This window comes from Harpia harpyja, chromosome 19 (genome assembly GCF_026419915.1).
Source record: "Harpia harpyja isolate bHarHar1 chromosome 19, bHarHar1 primary haplotype, whole genome shotgun sequence".
In the NCBI taxonomy this organism is placed as follows: domain Eukaryota; kingdom Metazoa; phylum Chordata; class Aves; order Accipitriformes; family Accipitridae; genus Harpia; species Harpia harpyja.
The window spans coordinates 5396341-5418714 of record NC_068958.1 but is presented as its reverse complement, the minus strand read 5'-3'; the positions used below and the strand labels follow the sequence as shown (position 1 = coordinate 5418714).

The 22374-nt window shown below is 45.5% G+C and overlaps 1 protein-coding gene across 1 annotated transcript in view; it reads left to right on the top strand.

The window, feature by feature from the left end:
* Positions 1 to 22374, top strand: part of CFAP77 (cilia and flagella associated protein 77) — a 61854-nt gene that overhangs the window by 23845 nt on the left and 15635 nt on the right. Inside the window, exons 2-3 of the mRNA XM_052815517.1 lie at positions 12832 to 12931; positions 13502 to 13730. Coding sequence (XP_052671477.1) covers positions 12832 to 12931; positions 13502 to 13730 — 329 coding nt within the window. The remainder of the gene's footprint in view (positions 1 to 12831; positions 12932 to 13501; positions 13731 to 22374) is intronic.

Below are 22374 nucleotides of genomic sequence, written 5' to 3'. Positions count from 1 at the left end.
CCCCTCCCAGGAACAGGGGTTAGTCCTAAATGCAGAAAACCCAACATCATCATAAGGCCAGAGAGACAAACCTCTGTCAGCAGAGGTTTACGTATTTCTCTCCTGCCCCAGAGTACAGCATGGACTAGGGGAACCTATTGCGAGCCCTATTTAATTAGGGAGGAAATCTTCATAACCTCTTAAGAGCAACACATTCACACACAAGCTACAGGCTCTTTGAAGCACTTGCTGTGTTTTTAGGATCACCAGCTCCTAATAAGACCACCCCAGGCAGACACACCATCCTTTAGTTTTGAAAGCACACAAAAGAGACACCATGCTGGAATCTTACCTCTATCTTTAACAAAGCATTACCCCCTCCTCACCCTCTTCCCCATAATTGCCTTGTTATTGTCATTGGTGCCATTGTTCATTGGCTCGGCCGTAGAGAGGCCCGAGGGAGCAGTTCTGCCTTAGCTAAACCAATATCTCCTGCAATAACCCCCTGCAGTTTCCCCTTTGCTATCCCATGTTGAATAAATCCTCCATCTCTGTTTGCTGAATGGTCATAAAGATATGATTGAAGTTTCAGATTTATGGTTTCTTTTGAATCGAGAAGCAACTCCAATAATGCCAGAGCCTGTTTGCTGACTGCTTTTGACAGGATATATGTAAAGGGAGATTTGTAAGAGCAGAAACACGAATGCAAAGATTAACGTGAGGTATTTTCTAGACACGCAGTGCACACATATGCAGTCATGTGTAGAGGCTGAATTCACACACACACTTGCAGAGCATCCTCCGTGCAAGGACCTCACTGCGGTCGGTTCCCAAGCACCCTGCAAGGCAGGGTGTATGCACAATATTTTACTCCAACAGCAAATCTGTCTCAAGTAACCACACAAGGGACCCACAAGAATTGGTTGCCTAGTAAAGGAGGATCCTAACTAAAGATCTCACACAACTGTACTGAAAACTACTCTAAAGTGGTTGCTGAAGGCTGGGAGAGGGCTGTATATTGAGGTGGTCCTTACTGTCAGCTTCACTGTCCATATCCCATGAGTTCCCTCTGAACTGTGTTAACGCAATCCTCTGGGTACCCGAGATGCTCTTTGGGGAGCGCAGAGAAACCCTCTTGCTCCTACAGAACATCCCAGCCGTTTCCTCTGATCGAAGCACCAACATCCAAAAAGGCAACCAAAGGAGTGTTATGCTTACAGGCAAAGGCAGCTGCCTCCTGAGGACACCCACTCACCTTCCCTGTTGAGGCAAAAGCCTCCAAGAGCAAACCCAGGGAACCTGGTGCATGATTGGGAACTTCAAGCTGGGGATGGTTATCACCTTCCCCAGTGCTGTTGTCTTGGCCTGGGTGTCAAAACCCTGCTTTCCCCATCAGCCCGTCCCAGCAGCATTTAGCGAGTCATCTCTGTCATACAGCTGTATCCTGGGAATGGCACATTGAGGGGTAAATTGCTGTTTAGATTCAGGTCAATATTAGTCCTTATGAATAAACCACCACAAAGCTGCAGCAAAATCAAAGTTTTTGACTTTGGTGCCAAAATCTGAACAGAGCATCCGAAATGCATTCCCTCCAGCCCTGTGGCCGCAGCACATTTGCTTTTCCCTAATTCACAGCCATTTATGCTCATTCTCTTTTCAACAAAAAACTATAAAACTCTTACAGCATGATGCAGTCCTAAATTAAATGCACTTTAACATCCCTATGTAACAAGGGAGTCTTTGCTCTTTTAAATTAATGCGTGTAGCTGAGAAGGGGACCTTTCCTGGAAAATTTATTCCACTTTATTTGGAGACAGAAAACCCCACCTCATTCCACCTTCTCTGAGAGCAAAGATTATTTTGTGTGTTCTAATGAGGAATTTGTAATAACGAGAGCATTGTGTGTTAGACTAACTATGAAGCGAACAACAGAAAAGAAGACTTCTGTGAACAGCAGTGTTTGTGTGATGTATGGTAATATTTTTCCTCAGTGCATTACAAAAGAAAAAAGCAAGATAAAAATATCTTCCATTTTCTCCCTAATTTGTAGTTTTCTGGTGTTAGCAAGGCTTATAAGACACATGCTCCCAATTAGCTGCTCCTCTTAATTTAAATGCTTCATAAATTATCTCCTGCGCTTGTGGATTATCACTTCATAATGCGAGTTAGCATTTAAATAAATAGCTGCGATGTAGGAAATTAGAGAGGTTTACAGTCTGAGGCAGCAGCATAATGAAGGAAAATACCACAGCAGCTGAACAGGGTTTGGAAGAGATGTGATGAGACAGAGATTTTTTTCCCTTTACCTTTTAGCAACCAAATTTGGACTGCAGCAGGGAAAATATGGGTCAGAACTCCAGCAGAGCAGGAGCCTTTTGTAATGGCTGAGCACGAAGGGAACATAGAGAATTCTTAAGCGCATAAAACATCTGATTTAGCAAATATGATGCAATTATGAAGTGACTTTTTCGAGCCAACTCTTGGTTGCCTCACAAGGTAGCCCCTTTGAAAGCAATTGGGCTACTCGTGTACATCACCTGAGCAATATCTGACCCGTTATGTTCTACCCTTTCAAAAAAATATAGGACTGGAGAGAAAAACAATAGAACAAAGCAGAGCTGAAATCATATCGAGAAAATTTGGTGGGGAAAGCAATGAGGGAGTCGGATGTAGGATTATGGGGAATTTTAGAATTATATATATCTTTCAAAGGTAACAAGCATTAGTTTGTAAGCCAGATAACTTTTGCTGTGGTTTTAGTACCATGGATAAGATCAACCCATAGGCAATGATAGTTTTTAACCATTGGCAGCAACTTCCCAGTGCTATTTCAGCCCAGTTTCACAATTATTGTCATAAATGTAGAAAATTAGGAAGGCAGGGCAGGGCACAACAACTCCTTGGGGAACTAAGGCCCTCTCCAGTGCTTGCTGGTCTTGCCTTTGGTGTCACTGCTTCTTTTTCTGCCACAGGAGAAAACTCTGGGCAAGATCCTGCCAGCAGTCAATCACACTTGACTGCCACTGACTGCTTCGGGAGCTGAAGACACAAAGGCACTAGTGGGCTCAAGACTCTTTGGTGTTTGTCTTGCAGAGAGCCCAAGGTTGAGCACTGCAGCTCTTGGGGAAGTTCAGCTATTACAGTTCCCTGCTTGCTCACACGCAGAAGTCCCAATGTGTCAAAATCATGGATATTTTTTCAAAAAACACATAAAAATCATAGAAGCCTTGACAGCCTTGACCAAAGTCCAGCCTTAGGCAGAAGTAAAGTTATTAGTTGCCTTATTTCCCAGAGAAAGTCTGACACATTAGGATTTCACAGTAACTGGCTGTAAGTGTAATGGGCAGGGTGTGATTTTGCTCACTAGGTTTTCCAGTCAAATTTCAGCATGTTGAATACATTTTGCTGTAGGACAGAGCAAATGATTCGGGCAGATTCTTGCATTAGCACAAGACCCTCTGTGCTTAATGGGAGTTCTGTCTAACTGACAGCACAATTTGGGTCTTCACTGTATTTAATATACTTCAAGAGCTGGGGTCAAATTGTCTCATCATTTACATCCATACAACCCTGCTAATCCCAGGAGAACTGCAGAGTGGAAGCTCAGGACAACCTGTAACTGACTCAACGTTCTCTCTGCTTAGCACCTTCCAGTTAATTTTTCTAGCAATGTGCCCCAAAAAGGTTCTTGGTTACAATCCCAGTTCTTCCCAAGTCAAAAGGACTGAACGTGGGCAACTAGACTGAAATCTGTTGGAAGGAGATTTCTGCCTGGACCCCTCAGGATGCACTGGTGGAGTCTGTAGCCGTTGCTTGGATAAGGTGCAGTTCACCCTGCAGAGAGTTCAAGTCAGCACAGCAGGAACACCGTTTCATCCTATAATTTTCTGTTCCAACACATAGTATTTACGAAGTGAAAAAGGCACTCATCCCACTCCAACCAACATCTGAAAGGTTACAGGAGCTCTTCATCCCTCAAAGTTCCCAGGCAGTAAAAGGAAGGCTCTGTGGGCCAAGCCGTACCCATGCTCACAGCTCTGCAATGGCTCCGTCCTCTGTGGCATATTTGCATCCCTATTACCATCACTGTGTTCTGCACTGAGCAACAAATGGCCACAAGTGCTACTGCCTTATTCTGTGCTTAGAGCCTGATGAGCCCCTATTTTGCTGGAGTATGAGGACACAGAAACCAACGCTTCTGTCCCAGCTGCAAGGGCTCTTCACGTCTAAGAAAAACCTGGTAGATGTGTTGGGTGCTGAATGCAGGAGAAAGGACTGGAAACCCTGGGACTAGATTCCTTCAGGGAGGTGGTGCCACTTTTTACAGAATCACCTTTTCTTCTAAAAGGGCATTTTAAATAATAAAATAGGAAGCTGCCACATATATCTTTCCAACTGATCTACTAATCATATTTCTTCAAATTTTATATCCCTGACCCTTGTAAAGGGATTGCAAGGAAGACGTTTTTTAAGCTGCATTTTAATAAGTCAATATGAAAGCTCAAAATTATTTAAAGCTTCTTAAATAGGATTATATTTGATTTCTTGTGGGAATAGTGGGGGATAGTCTAGTAAAGACGTTCTGTCCTGCTGAGGTTTTATTACATTAAAGAAACAGCATCCTTTTTTAACAGCAAAAACTTTATCTATTCTCTAATGAAAATGGAGATTATTCTGTGCATGAGGTGACTGAAGGTGGTAAGTTCCTGCATCTGTGATCAGAGATTAGAGTTTCTCTTGAGTGAAAGCTGAGAGATTCCTGAACCAGAGGTTTGCCCGAATTTAACAAGTTGTCTGTTAGTCTGAAATATTTGAATATTTTGTTCTAGGAGGTACCACAAGTGTATTGACTTCAGGCAAATTCTGCTGTGAAATGACAGGTGGCTCTCAAGGCAGCCAGTATCTCATTTGCAGCCAGGGATTGAATTTGGCCCTAAGAATCAGAGGTCTGTGCCCCTGGGGAATTATTTTGCTATACAGGGAATGTGGCCATATTCAGCCTGCTCAGAAAGGCCCACAGTTGAATTCTCACTTGCATTCAACTCCTTTAATGTCATTGTGACTTATATGGATGCTACACTGGCAGCATTTAGCCTAATATGTTCTACAGCACCCAAAGAAATTCAGGAGGAAGAAATTAAAACTACCTGTATGGAGTTGAAGGAGCCAGCAGCAAGTTACACAGTGTAAACAGCAGCTTCACTAAATTGACTTGTGCTGGACATAATCTGGGACAACATCTGGCCTTGAGAACATAAGGGGATTTTTCTTGAAGTAGCAGATGGGGAGGTTTATAGAACAGATATTACTAAGGATGAAACACAGAGAAAAGGTCATAACTGCTGGAAGGGGATGGAAACTTTTTTTTTTTTTAAAAAGATTGTCCCATCTCTTCAACATTTAGAGAATGTTCTCTCTCATCTTCAAATAACCCACATCCTGCTCTCGGCTAAAACTCAGTGCTCCCACTGAAGCCAACAGGCACTGAGCAAAAGCATTCCCTGGCAGAATTTTGACTTCAGGGTTTGCAACACAGCAGGGATCCCCAAGACTGTAGTTCTCTGGGAAATGACAACCCTGCTACACCCATTCCAGCTACTCTCTGGAGGCCCCACATCTCTCTGGGGAGTCAAATGCAAAGATAGTAAAACAGCTTTTTTTTTTTGCCAAGGTGCTACGCACTATTCTGCCCACATTCTCCCCAAAGCTCCCAGAACTGCTGCCACATCGAAGATAGAATTATTCCACTGATTTTCCCACCCTGATCTGTACATATGCACCTCATTTTTCCCCTGATGTTGCCTATAGGGAGAGCAAGGACTCAGAGATGTCTCTCCATTCAGCTGCTCCAGGGCCACTCCATGCTGTACCAAACCTCTCTGCCATCATCCCTACATGTCCTCAAACCTCTCCCAGGCTCATTCTGCCTCTTAGAGGCAAATGGTGGTTGTAGCTCAAGAAAGATCAGGTACAGGTAAGACCTCAGTCTAGCAGTAGCTGTAAACTGCTCCCATCTTCACTAAGCCCAAATAACCCATCCTTCCTGCCAGCGGCTTTGTCTTATGACTACAGACCACGCTGCTTCTTCAGGGCTTGCAAGCAAGCGGAGGCTGATGTGAACTTCACGAGCTGTGACACCGACTACAGAAACACATATGCTTCTTTGACCTTCAATGCTGGCACGAAACCTTACACAGACACAAATTTATCTTAAAGTCAGGACCAAATTTAATAGAGCAGGAGAAGATAGTTTTCAATATTTCCATCTCAATTATACTCAAACACCTCAGTGAGTCTCAGCCTTTGGTGCTGTACTTGGGCTGCCTGCTCCCAGCGTTGAGACTGTTGGCAGAATCAGCAGAAATAGCACAACTGGGCAAGGCGTTGGTGATTTATCAATGCTGAAGTAATTCACACTGACACAGAGGCACCGAGGAGGAGCTCAGGGTCCAGCACGTGCCCCCAAAGACCCGAGAGTTATATGGTGTCACACACCAACAGCGGCAGACTTGGGATCTGACTCCCTAGCAAAAAGCATCCTTTTTTTTTTCCAAAACCATTTTCAAACAGCAGAAAGCAGCAGCCCTGTTACAGAGAAAGGCAATTTTAACAGTTGTGATACCCTACTGCTAAAATTGTCCCTCTAACAGCATGTTATCTTCTAACTCAATAAAGAGCAAATAGTATTCAGAGTCCCAGAATTTGGGGGCAAAGAAGATTTTTTTCAACAGAAAACTAGAAGGTGAATACACCTATGAAGACAAATGAAAGTATTGTGTACGCAAATACGTTCATATATGTCTGGCCCTTTAAAACCAAAATGATAGAGTTCATTTGCATTTAGATCTCTTTGGCTCCCTCTTTTCATCTAAAGACAAATCCTCACAAAGGCTGCTTAATTAGACCAAATTAGATTTCCACCTAGTGGCTTGTCATTCATTAGAAAACGCTGTTCTTTTTTTCTGTTTTGGTAATTATAGGCTGGTCTCGCAGTGTTCACTTCAGGCTCAAAGTATGACTTGCATTCATGATTTTGTGCAGATGAGAGGAAAATTATTCAGTCGCATCAAGTCTGCCCATTTTACAAGTTGGATAAAGATCATCGCTGGAGTCTTTTATGTAATGGGCTATACTCTTTCTTAAGTCTTTAATGATTAATTGTAATAGCGTATCTCATGGCAATTTTCAAGACTAAAAGCTAAGTACAAACAGTTCGCACGCAAAGCTACTGTACCAGATAGCGGGTGTCTTGCCTTAGATATGGGTTTCTGTGTCGGGGACCCGCGTGTGTGGCCCTCGGTTGTCGGCGTTACAGCCGTGCTGTGAGCAGAGATGATGGGAAGGGGCACGCCGGTGTCTGGGGTTGGGTAGGTAGAACCCTGGGCTGGAAGTGCTGTCTGCCTTCTCTAACTGCTCTACCTAACCCAGTGAGCGGGATGCCTGCGTCCCATCCATCCTCGCAGTCCTCTGCTGCCAGTGTAAAGCAAAACGTAGCTTCTAGGGGGAAAACCTTTCAAGTTTAGACCTGACAATTGTACCTAATAAGGCTACAGCTCCCGGTGCAGGTCAGTCAGGAGCAGAGGTTAGTGCAGACTGCATGTGTAGACATGCTCTGGGTTAGCAGTGTCTCTACCCTATCTGGAGTATTTGTAATGAAAGGAGTTAAACTCACAGTAAGATCCTCGAGCTTTACTGTTCCTGACTCTGAGGGCAGCAGTTTGCCCAACCATCACCCTTTTCTCTGGAAGACTCTCACACCACTGTGGGACACTATAATAATTTTGTCTCCCACTCTGAACACGGTAGAGTACTGGGAATAGTCCACTTCTCTCCCCAATCCAAACTCCATTCCCTTTGCTATCCTGCATGGGCACACTGATTCCCTGCCTCAGTTTCCCCAGTATTACAGCAGGATTAATGCTTGGTGGCATGTTTTGAAGCTTAATAAAACAGGGACAGATTTCGTGGTCCTTCATCAAGCAAAACTTCGACTTTGACCTTTAATGTTTATGAAAAGCTTCAAAGATAACTGCCAACTTATTATTAATAATCTTCTTGGGAGTGGAAGTTACAAGCAGTTAGCGGCAGGCAGCCCAGCAGCCACCAGCCCCTGCTAGGATTTCTTCTGCACTAACAAATCCAGATTTTCAGGTGTGTTTTTATAACAACATTCTTGTTTTCCCAACCATTTTTTGTCAGAGAGGGAAAGTAAGTTTTTCCCTCCACCTTTAAAGAAAAACCTCATCAAATTTGCCTTTCTCAAAACACTGAACATTCCCTTTCTCATCTACCTAAACCTGATGTTGAGTTACTGTCCCCCAGGGGCTTTCAGTAGCTCAGTTCTGATGTATCCCTGCACTTTGTAGCTCACTGCCTTCTTAGAGTGTAATCAAACATCAAGCTAAGTAGCAAATAAATCTCCCGATCTCATAAGCTGCACAGCAAGATCATGTAAATGCAAATGAAGGGCTTGATTTCAAGCTGTCGCGGGGGGAAGGAAGGAAAAATGCTGGGCCTTGTCACCGCAATCACTTCACTCTGCAAGTGCAGTAAATCTGCAATAATAATAGTAATGGCAGCGTGACGGGAGGCTTTACTGTACAAGGGGGTGTAATGAAAAGGGGAACAGAAGGTAGGGAAGGAAGCAGGGCCTGGCAGGCTGAAAATGCACCGGCGCAGGGTTTGCAGGCGTCCGCAGGGCAGAGCCGTCGAGGAGGGGACAGGGGAGCCCCGGCTGAGTCAAAGCAGAGAAGATTCATGGATTTGCCCAGCGTATCCTCCCAGTGAAGGGCTGCCTCAGATGCAGGGATTAAAAACCCATGCCTCCATCTCTCACTGTACCTCTCTGCACAGACACGTCTCCTACCCCGCTCACAGTCTCAGTCATCTTTAGAAAATTGATGCAACGTGTGTCAATGGGCCATAAATACCAGGGGATGAAACACAAATAAGTCTTGCGACAAACCCTGGAATCCTTAAAGGTTTTGTATTTCCTCACACCTTTGCAACGTGCCCACCTCTTACAGACAGACCCACTTCTGAGCCTTCCTCTTTCACAGCAAAAATTTTCCAATCCCATTAGACACTCAAATACAAATCCAGGCCTCAAACCTGGGGCTGCACAAATCAAAAACTACCTAGCAAAGGCCAGGGAGCTCGATACACTCAACACCACTCACTCTTCAGCTGAGCAGGGTATCCCCACTAATCAAACACCCCCACCGCTGCACTGCAGTGAGTCTGAGCATAGCACCCTCCAAACCCATTTCAGACACACCAGATTCAACCATGGAAATTATCGTGTCCAAGGGGAAAGGGTGCATTAGCCGAGTCCTTGAAGACAGTTTGAGAGCGCAAACAAAGCCTCAGCACACGTCTCTTGCAGCCCTGGGAGGAGGTGATGATCTCTGCAGGATGCTCTGGGAATGCTTCAGGAAAAAGTCTAGAGCTATCTTTTCCGAAAGGGCTGGATAGACAGTATTTAAGATGCTGGGTTTTCCTCACTGAGGTCGTAAAGGGAGAAAACTTGCAGAAGGTACCCAGAGAAAATTAGGACCGCCTGGGATGCAGAGAGAGACGGTTTTAATTAGAGCCAAGAGGTGGGAAATAAGGCAGAGAAATGACATCTTAATGAGGTTTAATGAAGTTGTCTGCTGATGGGCACAGCTGTCAGACAGATCTGTATTCCAGCCAAGCAGCTTTGTGACAGGCTAAACCTGAACACAGAAAACGGTGCTGGAGCTGGGGAAGAAAACAGTGGGCTTCTGCATCAACTTTGGCTCGCTCTCCCCACCGCTTTACGACACAGCACACCTACAATGCCCCAGGACAAACAACTGAAACCAGCCCATGAGGTTGCAACAGCGTTTTTCTAATTTATGAATGAGAAAGGCTGTAATCTTGGATTACACTGAGCAAGATTCATTCCTGCTACCTCCTTCCCCTTCTTTGCTTTTGTGGGTAAAACATGTTGGCAGGCAACCAGAGTCCTCAGAGTCCATTGATTTTCTTCAGGCACAGGTTCTCTCCATGTTCAACATATTGGACCAGACTTTTTTTTTTTTTTTAATTAATTATCCAGCACCTTCAGTTTTATTTATTCAGTGCAAAGTGACTGTAAAATGCCACCTGATCATAAAAGGAAACAGCGTGCACTCATTTTGCAATGGAGTAAACACCCAACTGTGTTAACTTCAGGTGCTCTACAAAAGAGAATCTTTAAATCCTGTAATTTCTTCCATTCTACAAGGTTCTGCATTCAAAGGTTTGGAAGCAGCTTTGCCACAGGTTACAAACCTCTCTTCTTTCCTGCAGTTTCTCAGCAATTTTCTCCCATCTGCCACACCTTCGCCATCATAGCAGATTTCTGACCTCACTTAGCTGATCCGGTATCAGAACATAATCCCTGGAAAAAGCCTTTTCTCATGCATCTGAGGAACGTTACACCATTTCCCTTGTACATCAGTGACAACTAATCTAAAAATAGCTAGCGTACAAATGCCTCTAAATACAGGAGAAATAGATCGGCAATGAAAGCTACTTTATCATCCCCGGCACCAGTTTATACGCTTTGCCTGAGCTCCCTAACTCACACACAGCATGCACATATGGTTTAGCACTGCCGTGTGATATTTCAGTTGCGGTAGCACTAAAAGCCCTCTCACTCCCATCGTGATCGGCGCTGGACACATCTGCAAGGGACAGTCCCTTCCTCTGCTAGAAGTTCACAGGAGGCAGCCGGGAGAATGCAGCCATGTTATGCACAGGTTGTATCAGGTAGCTGAGTCGACTGCTTTCAAAAAGGTCTGTTTGCAACAAAGGATCTGTAGCTTTGCACAGGGCAAGGAGCCTGATGGGGTTTTTGAGCCTATCAAAGGATCTTAGCGAGTCTAGAAAATTCATTTTCTGGTGAACTTGTGCTCCTGAGAGTCGTGGGAATACCACACCTGCTTTATAGCATCACAAGTGCATGGATTTAAGGGGACCAAAATGAAGTACCTCCCTCCCAGACCTGAGAAGCAAGACCATGGATTTACCTGAAAACATCACTGTACAGGCTTGCAGGCCCAATGATCCCAATGATCACAAACTGGCAAGCCTGACAGCCAGTTTGTCAGGATCTGCAAAGGAGCAGACCTGTTGTCACAACACAGACAAGTCACTCAAGCTAGCAGGCACGATCTCACCCCTGGACATGCTGGTGAGGAGCCCGGTGCCACAGCCACTGTGTGCTTTTAAGTTTTTGTGTAGCTGCAGTATAGAGACGGGAGCTGAGAAGCTCCAAACTGAATGCACAAAAAAATGGCTCCAGGCAAAAAAGTTTGAGCAATTATGAGCAAATTCTAGAGACTTCAACACAGAGCCCTCTGGAAAAGTACCTGTTTTGGGCAGGGGTTATTAACCCTCGCTCTCCAGGCAAAACTGGCTCAGCAAGAGTTTTGCCTGAGCTGAGGGTGATGCAGAAGAGCTGAAGCTGCTCAGCAGCACCAGGCACACTTGGTGAGTACCCTTTAACAGCACATTGCAAAGGGGCCACCAGGCTGGCAGCGTACAGGAGAGCCGTGGCTGTTCCGAGGCCCTGGCCAGGGTTTGCACAGTGCTGGCTGGGAGTAGAACGTAAATTTGGGTTTGGACGATGTTCCTATACAAGTAGCTCCGATAAGCTGCATCCCTTATCAACCGCTGTACAGCCTCAACCTGCCATAGTGGCAAGTTGGAGGTAGTTCATTTTCAGTCTTATTCTTTTCACTCGGTCCCTGCAAAAAGGGCTGCATTCAATTCAGCCTCTCCTGATCCAGAGAGTGTTCACTCTGGAGTGTAATAACAGTCATCTCAATACTAATGTTCAATGATTCACCTGTAGAGAAGCACTAGAGTAGGATTTCAGCGCTTTCATTCTGCCAACACCTACAACCCCCCAGCTCCTCCAACACCCTTCCCATGCAAAATAACCTGTCCCAAAGCACCCAAACCATGCCTCAGGGCTCCAGGGGACTTGTTGCCTGACCCTGCTCCAGCTTCCCCTAGCAGGAAGGCACAGACCCAGGCAGCCAGGCTCTCACCCCTTCCCTCCTCCACCGCCTCCCTTTCAAGCAGCAATAAGGTTTCAAGACACACACATCCTGCAGTGACTTCACCATGGAGATGGGAGGGTAGAGACAAAGGGGTGAGGGGAGGTCAGTTAATCCTACAGACACCACCAGGCTGGGACACACATGGACTGGGGAAGGGTTCATTTTAAAACTAAACAGAAATGAGGGTATTGAGCTCAAGTTCTCTTCTTTTCTGTGCTATAAACCCCAGGCTCTGCTCCCCTTTCTTCATTCCCCTTATCCTCCCGCTGCAACATGCCTTGCGTCTTGATTATTCCCAGGCAGGAATGGCAATGTGATTGTGCTCGGAGAAGTTTACACCAGTTTTCTAGGAGGAGGCACAGCTTGGAAATGAAATAACTCAAAGGAAAGTTAAGACTAGCTGCAGTCTCCCCAGCAGACACCACAGCTGGGCATCCTAGTCAAAGGAGAAACTAACCAAACAAGGAGACTTCAAGTCCATATATATTGAGTCAGAATCCCTATTTCCAGCAAGGCTAGGTCACTTTATAACTCAGGTAAAAATGTGTGAAGTTCAGCATCCCTTAGGCTTCAGCTCTGGTGAAGACTCATGGCTGTGAGTTCTTTTGCCCTGTCACTCTCACTTGTGCCCAGACAGTGGGATTCAAACCCATGCCAAGTGGAGCCAGAGCTACTCCTGGTACTTGTGGCCACATTCTGTTACAAATTTTTATTTTCAGGGGTTTTAGCTTATCAGGAAAGGTTTTTATGCTTCTGTTTTAACTTTATTCTTCTGCAGGCAGAACTGGGGAAGCCCCAGAGAAACTGCTACACCCTGCCAGGTTTTGATTTTTCATACGGGCTGTACATGCACAGGACAGATGGAGGAGTCCCTGAAGGTATGACAACGCCACTAAAATATAGACCTGCAAGGAAATCCTAATGCTAATAGGCACTCTCCTCTCCTTCCCTGTGCTATTCAATACTTCTCGTCAAGCTGGAGGTAAAGAAATCCCAACATTCACCCACTTTCATTAATATCACCCAAATTGCTTGGTGACTAGTAAAGTTTCTCTGTCACATTGGAAACTTTTATAGGATCACACAGAGCCCAAGCGGAGAGTGGTACGGCACTTGCAAAGGGTGATACACATGGCCCCTTTCATAACTTTGTTAGAGCTCCTACTTTGCGCTCTCAGGGACAATTCCCCTGTGAAATCATCAGACTTGCTGAGCAAGCCAAGATGGAGGGTGAGGAGACACGTGATTCGGATGGGAGATGTCCCCATAGGAAATGCAGTGGGATAGGATATGAAGTTCACTCCACAGTGAAGCCATGGCAAAATGCATGCAAGCCACACAAGGCCCTTGTGCATGGTGCACAAATATCAGCCTGCCTTCCCAAATAGGAGTTACCCAAGATGCCTGATCTTTTTCTCTTTGCCTCTCATGTTTCTTTCCATCTCCAGCAATAGGCCACTGGAACACAGTAAAGCCCAGAACTGCTTCAGATCAGAAGATGCCCCGAGACTTCATCACCATGAACCGTGGTGCTCTGAAGGCCGGTTATACCACAGCCCATGAATTTAATTTGTACTACAAGGCCAAGGACATTCGGTGCAAAGATGATGAATACAGTCGCTTCAAGAGATGTCCTCCTAAAGTACCTGCAGACTTGACTTATGGCATCACAGCACGGTAAGGGGGAAGGCTTGGGGCCCTTCTCAGAATGAGATTATCCCTTCCTACCCTCACATCTACATCTCCCCCACGCCTCAGCTAGCACAGTCCCCAAAACATCATCTGTGTCAGATAATAATCAGCTACCTAAATCTAATCTACATGCCACAACACATCCCCATTTCACCTGTGGCACCAAGGGCTTGGAACCTCTTAAAAATACGTTCAATGCCAATCCTTTAACTTAAAGGAACGTGAAGAGTTGTAAGCCAGAATAATGGCTGAAAAATCAGAGCAACAGCATTTCTACCTGTTTCCACTGGTTGAAATACTCCGGTGCAGTTAAGGATCTGTTCAAGTTCTTTATCCCACTCTCTCCCACTTGTTAGTTCATTGCCCTGCATTGGGCAGAAACTGGTAGTACAGCAGGATGGAGGCAAAGAAGCTTTTCACTGCTCTCTTCTCCTTTCTTGGGCTTTGTCCCAAGGGCTGAAGGGGAGCTGGTCCCTGCTGCTCCCCCGGCAACCCCTTTAGAAGGGCAGAAGCCTACCCATTCATCCCTTGCAATGCAGCAGGATGTTTAAGTCTTCACACCGAGTTAGGTCTTCTGCATCGCAGTGTCCTCCAAAAGATTTTTACAAAGCATCCAGCATATGCGAGTCCTGCCTGAAGTTCAAAGAGGTACCACATTTAGAAGTAACCCATTTAACATCCCCCTCATGTACCAGCTCCTAACTGCCTGCTGTGCTGCTTTCTGATGGGGAATTGTGCAACAGGGAGTCTGCAGGGGAGAACATCAGCACCTTAGACTGACTTCTAGGTCCTTCCACTGCCTGTCCTCCACAGGAGCACGAGTGAGGCTGAAGAGCACAGCGGTCCAGAAGAACCGGTGTGAGTCCAGCACAAACAAGTGCTCAAAGCCTCTGAAAGAGGCTCCAAAGCAGCCCTGCTGCTGCTGGAGCACAGAGGGTTTTCTTGCTCTGTGCAGGTCTGGACCAGACATTACGTTTCATTTTAAGAGCTGGGTAATAATCACTACCAGAAAAATAACAGCTACAAATTCTAGAGAAAAGACATGATGAACGGCACCGTGTATTTTACATGATAGTAAATGGGCTTTGCATATGCAAATTGAATGGATTTTAAAATGGTATTTAATGACAATTTTCGTAGCAGACATTAACATTAATTGCATCAAAATGAAAATGTAGCATTAGCTTGCTGTTAGCTGCAAATGCCCCAGCTATAAAGCTTTATCTTTATCAGTATCAGCCCTCACCAATGTGACAGGGCTGCTCTGCAAATTGCAGGCAAAAGGGCTTTTATGTTGCGAAAGTATCCCCCGATGTAGACCAAAATCAACATCAATTTTGCTTTATTTCTTCATAAACGGAGGTTAAATGGCTGCCTGTAAGAAGTCTAGGCACGTTTCAAAAGTTTTAAGGAAAATCTGCAGACCCCACAACAGCAGAAGTAGTGGGAAAGGGCTTTTAATTTAAAGTTATTATTGTACAACTTGCCTGCTCCTTAATAGCTACCTTTTATGCAGACTGATTGTATTTATCCCTTTACTTTAAAAGCACGTTATAGACAAAATCAAATTACTGGGATTACCAAGGAGTTGTTACAGCCATTTCAGTAAAAGTGGGAATTTAACACACTTTTCCATGACTGGCAAGTTAAACATACCAGCTTTGGTGAGCTCTCACCAGCCCAAGCCTGTCCCTAGTCACAGCTGACCAGGTTCAACAAGACCTGCCCTGTTAAAAATGACTTAGTTGTCAATGGATTTAAGTTGCTTCTGCTTTCGGACTCTAAGGCCTGTACGACTGCGTTCTTAGTGCTGCTACTTGGGAAGGCACTCACAACTAAGATACATGCTTGTCTGGGGACAGAAGAAAAGAACAATGGCATACGGTCTTTTTCCATGACTCCAAGCACTTGCTTGCCTTTAGAAATGTCCACTTTGATAAACACCTCAGGTGCAGTGAAGTTTTTGACCAAGAACAGAGCCTGCATGTCATTCCCTAGCCCACAGACAGTACAGCTGAGAAGGCCAGAGAGCAAAGGTGCCTTCCCATCACACTGGAATTGGCTGCAGCCACCTTGCCTGATGACGGTGATGCTCTGGGACGATCTCCAGAACACCAATGCAAACCTACCCCGTCTGCACCTACAGCCCTGTTGCAGCTCTTCTGCACAGCTGGAATTGCAGCTGGTGCCAGTATGCAGCCTCGGGGCTGGGCTGCCTCTCTGGGAACAGCAGCACAGGGGGTTATAAGGCCCAAACAGCTCAGCAGCTGTCACGGGAACACGTTTGTGGTCTTGCAACTGTCAGTGGGTAATGTGCAGGGGGCTTCTCAAGCCCTGGCAACATATCTCCAGCCCCTTCTCAGGCCCTGGGCTGCGCTGCTAAAGGCTTCTGTCTCCTAAAGACACCAAGGTCAGGAGTTCTCCCCAGGCTCACAAGTACGAGCTCTCCTGGATCATCCCAAATAGAAATGAACACAAATGCTGTGGTTGCTATTAGTGCCTTATTAATCATGCCCTGGCCCTGCTGGTCCCTCTAGCACGGCAGATCACTTATGCCTCTGCTTTCCACTCATGGTGGACGTGTGCTGCATGGAGCATTTCACAAGGCAGTGTCAGACGCTGGAGTGACCTTTCTGAAGCTTTGAAGCCCCTTTCCTTTCCTGGGATATTTACCTTCAAAGGTCACCTATACCCCTCTATTAATTCCCCATGGGCATCTTCCAGGGGGAAGAAGTAGCTCTGCTTTTTTGCTGATTCCCCCCCTTTCTCTCCCTCCCTTTTCCCAGAGAAATGTTTGCTGCGAATCATGTGGCCAGCTTTGTTGTGAGAGTCATAAAAAGGACATTTTTCATCTCTCCTTTTTCCTGCTCTCGCTCCCTTCTCTCTCTCAGTATCAGACAGAGATTTATTCCTTCCCTGATGCCTGTGGCATTCGGAGCTGGGAGGGGTCAGGGGAGGCACTGATGGGACGATAATAGATAATACAGCGGTTCCCCAGGGTCTTGTCCAGCTCCGTAGCCGATCCATCAGCCCGCAGCACTCGTGCCAAGGTCAGCGGTAACGAGGATGTGGTAGGGTCCCAGACTCCCCCATGGGGCATCCTCCAGTCAGGCTCCCCCAATTCATGCTCCAGCTTCTGATCTCTAGAAGAGCTGCCTTGTGCAAGCCACAATTTGCAAGAGAGCATGTGTCCACCGAGCACAGGTACTGGGGTAACGACCACATTACTGTGCATGCAAGCTCAGCTTCACCTGTCCCAGCCCTCATCCCCACCACAAACAGGTCTACAGGTTTTCTTTCAAGGAAAATGCCCATCATTGGCAACACATCTCCTCCAGAAGCTAAAACCATCCCCCATCCACAGGCTTTGTGCATGACACATTACATAGCTGTAAGATGTGTGTGGATTAGGGTTGCTGTCCTCCTGGACCCAAGTCCTTTCATTTAAAATAACCCCACAACACAGCGCTACTAGCAGGTGTATTCAACCCCCATACTCTTTGTGTAATGACCTTGTTTTACAAGAGGGAGGATGCAGGGCACTGAGTGGGAGGTGTTTTGATGGTACTGGAGATCTAAAGAAACAGAGGTTCTGCAAAGACCTCCAGGATCTTCACTGGTGTCAATACAGCTTGCTATTCACGGTGCATTTGGAAGCCCCAGTAGAGGTCCAGACCCACATTTATCCTCCTAACCACCTTTTCTGATTGAAGTTCACAGTGCACTGAAATTAGCAGACTTTAAATGGTCATTTTTGGAACTAGAAGCAAGCACAAAGATATGGATGCTGTCTACAGCTATATTTTAGATTATATTGATTTGCACAAGGTCACACAAGGAGTTTGAAGCCAAAACACACCAGCACACAGTTGGTACTCCAAGCACAAGTTTTCTCCCCAGGAGCTAGCAGTGCAGAGTGCATCCTCAGCATGAACACACTGTCCAGCATTTCCAGGGCCACTTTTAGAGAAAAACTTTCATTTGCCTCTTAGTAGTGCAAGTTTCCTAATTCTGCATACTATGTCCCAGAACATATTCCTGGACACAGGGACTGCACAGACATGCCATTCTCTGCCATTCTACACCTGTACCTCCTTCAAACCCTGCATGGCCATAACCCTGCCTCCAACATGCTGCCATCCACTTGGCAGTTGGCCTGTAGGTTGGGCTGACCTTGGGTGTGCTGGCAGGATTTCCCTGGCACTCTGTCATCCCCATGTCTCCTGCCAGGTCCCCCCCCTACCGTTTGCCTTCGCTTCAACCGTCCCTTTCCTGAATTTTACATCCCATTTTCCTTCTAACTTCATCTCCTCCTACCATTCCACCTCCCATTCTCTAAAACTGGTCTTAATCCTTTGGCAGCAGCTTTCACCGTGTTCCTGCAGCAAACTCACCTCTCTAAAGCATTTGGTTGCTGCAATTTCTCTTATTCATATTGTTACAATTGGCCAAGGGCATCAGCTATCCAGTACCTCCTCTTTCTTTGTATCATTTGCAATTGTCCTAACACTGTTGACAATTGTCTCACTGGCTTTTAGCAGCTCAGCTGTTATCTTGGCTATCCCTGCAGCTTCCTGGCTTAACCAACTTCTCTGTTCTTATCTTTCGCCTTCCCCGAGAAGGAAGGCTTCAGTGCTCATGCTTCTGCTTTGCAAGTGGCCTTTCCACCCAAAGTGTCCATGATGTTTGCACGCAGCCAGAACAAAGTTTAGAAAGCTGCCCAAAAGGTGCTGAGATATTTCCAGCATCTCTTTGGCACACAAAATGCACTTTGAGACACTTAAGGAACATTTCAGGTCATTAATATATGGCCCTAGGGAAAAAAAAAAAAAAAAAGCTAGTCTAAGTATAGACCAGCTGCAAAGATATGTCAAAGAAACAATACAGAAGAGCAGAGGGTGTTCCTGGAAAGAATCCACCCAGAAAAGCTAGACTGGCAAGAAAGACGAATATTACAGCAAGCCCACATCTGATCCATGATCACTGGAAGCCAGACAAATAGAGAGTGTAAAGCCACAAGAGTCCAAAAGATTGGGGCAAACAAAAGTTTTAGAAAAAAAATATCCAAGCACTGACAAAACAAATTGTAAAAACGTAACATAGTGACTGGAATCACTGTCAGGCTGAAGGCACCAGAAAAATGCAACCAAGTTAAAAAGTATAGGACTCCCATCAATTCAGATAATTGCATATCCTATCCGGTTCCACAGTGAAAGGCACTTTGTGTCTCTGCCACCATTCTCACATTGCTAAGATAAGAATTTCTATTTCTATTTCAAGGATAATTTTCTTCTACTGGAGACGTTCCAGGCTGGGTATGTGCTCGCATCACTGTGTGTACATTAGTTATCACAGAGCTCCCAGCTGCATCTGCCTGGATCATGCTGTCTTGCACCTGGGTGGCTGCAGCATCTGGTTGGGCAGAAAGACCTGTTACCCCCCCTTCAAAAAAAAAAAAAAAATCCCGAGTGCACTGTGAAGATACTGGTTCTCCTTCAGTGTAGTCATTTATTGCAGTTGTAACAGTTTCTGACTACTTCAGACTCCCAGCTTAAGAGAAAACAAACAGCAAAGTCATGGTTTGGCATAAGGTTCAGGTCCTGCACATCAGCCACAGAGCTGGGAAAAAAAAAGATCTAAAGAACAGAGATTTACAGCCCTTATTACCAATTGCATTACACTGAAGAGGAAAGTAATTTACTCTTTCACACAGATTGGCTGTTGTCCATGGGTTTATCTCCATTGATTACCACTGGCTGAAAAAACTCTTCCAAAACTTTTACCATCTAAAACTACTACTTGCCACAAGTGGCCTTTTTCCCTTGCAAACTTCTGCTTTTGCAGTCTGTGCAATGAAAACCTGGGTCAGGGGGAAATAACCACAGAATCCTTTTTGTGAAAGCAAAGCTTTTCAGCCCTCATTGACATATTTTCCTTTCAAACGAAGTAATGTTCCCACCCAGCCAGAGAGATTCAAGCATGGGATGGAGGTCAAGGGGAAGACCTTGCGCTTTGATTTGTTTTGCTCAGCATTGTGGGGGTTTTTTCTTGTTTTTTTTATTCATCGAGATGTTTTGCATTTGTTGATGACTGCAGACTGAGCGCTGTTCACTCTCAGCCATGAATTGAGACCTCCAGGCAGAATAGCTCTGTCCCATAATCACATCCCACCTGAGTTTCTCAGAGGGTAACAGCAAATTTCCAGTCAGTAGACAAATGTGTTGGAGACAAATCTAAATAATCTTCAATTAAGTTAGCCAAAGGGTATCTCCAACCCAAAAATCAATGCTAATGCACAAATTTCAGCTTGTGAAGCCAGTTATTTAATGGGTAAGAGCTGGCTTGGTAACTTCACTGCAAGACACGTGTTTCCATGTGTGCATTTAGGATCGTTACAAGTATACGCCTCACTCTTGGCCTGGGAGGGAATAGTAAAGCAAATTGGTGCTCTTGTAACCATGTGTACTCCTAAGTACAGCTATGAGCATCTGATAAATCTTTTAAAGTGCATGTTTACAATGGATTTTATTCTTTTTACTGTTCTATACATACGAGCCCTCTGAGCAAAATAACAGATCCTCTGACACTTAGAAGAAGCCACTACCTCATTGGCTGCCCACAGTGAAATAATTTATATTGTTATTTCCTCATCCAAATTACAAGGATTGTAAAGAAGCTTCAGCAATTCAGAGTAATCAGTGCTTTGACGGCACAGATCCTGCAGCTGCTGCGTGGGTGGAAGACCCACTATTTCAACTGAGAGTTTTGCCAGCCCAAAGACTGCAAAAAAAAATTGGTCCCTGAGTGTTTTCTACCAATTTTTCTCTTGTTATTTTCTTCAGTGGTTAATGGAAAGTGAGGACAAGTGGAGATCATTTAAAAATGATCTTTCAGGCCTCTCCATGGGTTTATTGCCAGGACCTATTTAGAGGACCATAAAGCTGTAAGGGGCCTATAACTTTACCGTATAGTCCACAAGCTGCTTAGGAAAATGAAGAGCCTTTACATTCACACCCTGCTTGTTTTGCCATCTCTCCCTCTCCTTACAAACACACCCACACGCGTGTGTGCAGGGACTGCGGGAGCCGCTAATTGAATTCACTCTTGTGAAAGCGTTAACAAATTGTAAGTGACCTTTTATACAAATTTCAAAGTCAAGAATTCACCACTAACTGCACATCCCTCTTCTGCCATTCACTGTTATGCAAAACCCACAAACAATTACAAGAAATAACGAAGAGCCCAGCGGCCCTCTTTCCTAATTAGCTGCAGGAGGCAATGCTTGGGAGTGTGGCTAAGTGCTTCAATTACCTCGGCCCTCCTCGCTGCCCTTGTTAGAAGAGACAGGTCCACCAGCCAAAGGGGAACAATTAAGGCAAGGCAGAGCCAGGCAGTTTGCAGGGGGATGCCGGGGCTGTGCCGGCTCTCACACAAGGGCCAGAGCTGTAATCATACCCCAGATTCCTGCTGGGCTACACAGAGACAAATTAATGGTAGATAGATTGCTAGCTCCAGCCCATCAGTAACAAGGGAGGAAGGGAGACAATATAGCAGTACAAGGGAACTGTAATCAGAGTTTTCCTGTGCTATCAGCCCCCTTTCAGGGCAGAGGGACCTGAGCATTAATGCCTTACTGCTGCCTGCATTGGCAGTACCCCAAGGCCCCGAGCAGAATCACAGACCCCAGCTTGTGCTTTATTTGCTGAAGATAATTTGCGCTAGCTGCGCTGAGGAGCCCCATGCTCCAGAGATGCTAGAGACCAAACCGGTTCCCAATAAGGAATCAACCTGAGCTGGTGGGAGCTGGTTCGGCTGACCCAGCCACAAGCCAGGGGAAGATCTCTATATGGACACTACTACCACCAGACAAATCCTTCCCATCATGAAGTGCATGAGAAAGGAATACAAAGGTGGTACACCCTGCAGCTGTCTCCCCTGTGGACTGAAGACCCCAAAGAGATCCTGGCTGTGCAGCTAAAGCACGTCACCCTAGATGAAAGGGCACCAGCAAGGACTAAAGCCCTCTGAAACCTCATTAACCTTTCAAGAAAGGGTTAAAATGTCAGGATAGGCAGTGGTGTTGCAACACAGTTTTGACATCACAACTGTAAAAAAAAAAATCAATTATATGATTTATCTGTTGCATGAGCACCCATGCAGGGCCAGATCCTGCTGCCACTAAGCTGCCATTGAAATTAGAGCAGTGTTTTCGGCACAGCCCAAACAGCTGCGCAGCCACCAGGGAGTCGATGCCTGTGCAAGTGTCCTCTGCTCCCTCGCTCCACTCCCTGCCGGATCCCATCCTGACCAGCAGTGGGAAGAGTGCTGCAGGAGCAGTCTGCACTCGCTGGAGAGCTACCCGGAAAATCCAAGGGCTGAAGTTTGCGCTAAAATATTTACAAGCCCCTGTGCTTTTGAATTATACAAGAAAGAGGCAATCACAAGTCAAGTTTTTACCCTTTTACAGCACAACTTAGCAATCAAATTGATTGCACCTTTTAAGCTAGTATGAACCCCTTTCCTGAGCAAAGTCGTTTGTATCCACTTTTGCCAAGTACCTTTTTTTCGGTTGATATATAAACCTTTGAAAAACAAGTTTGAGGGGAGACTGACAACCTTGAAACCTCAA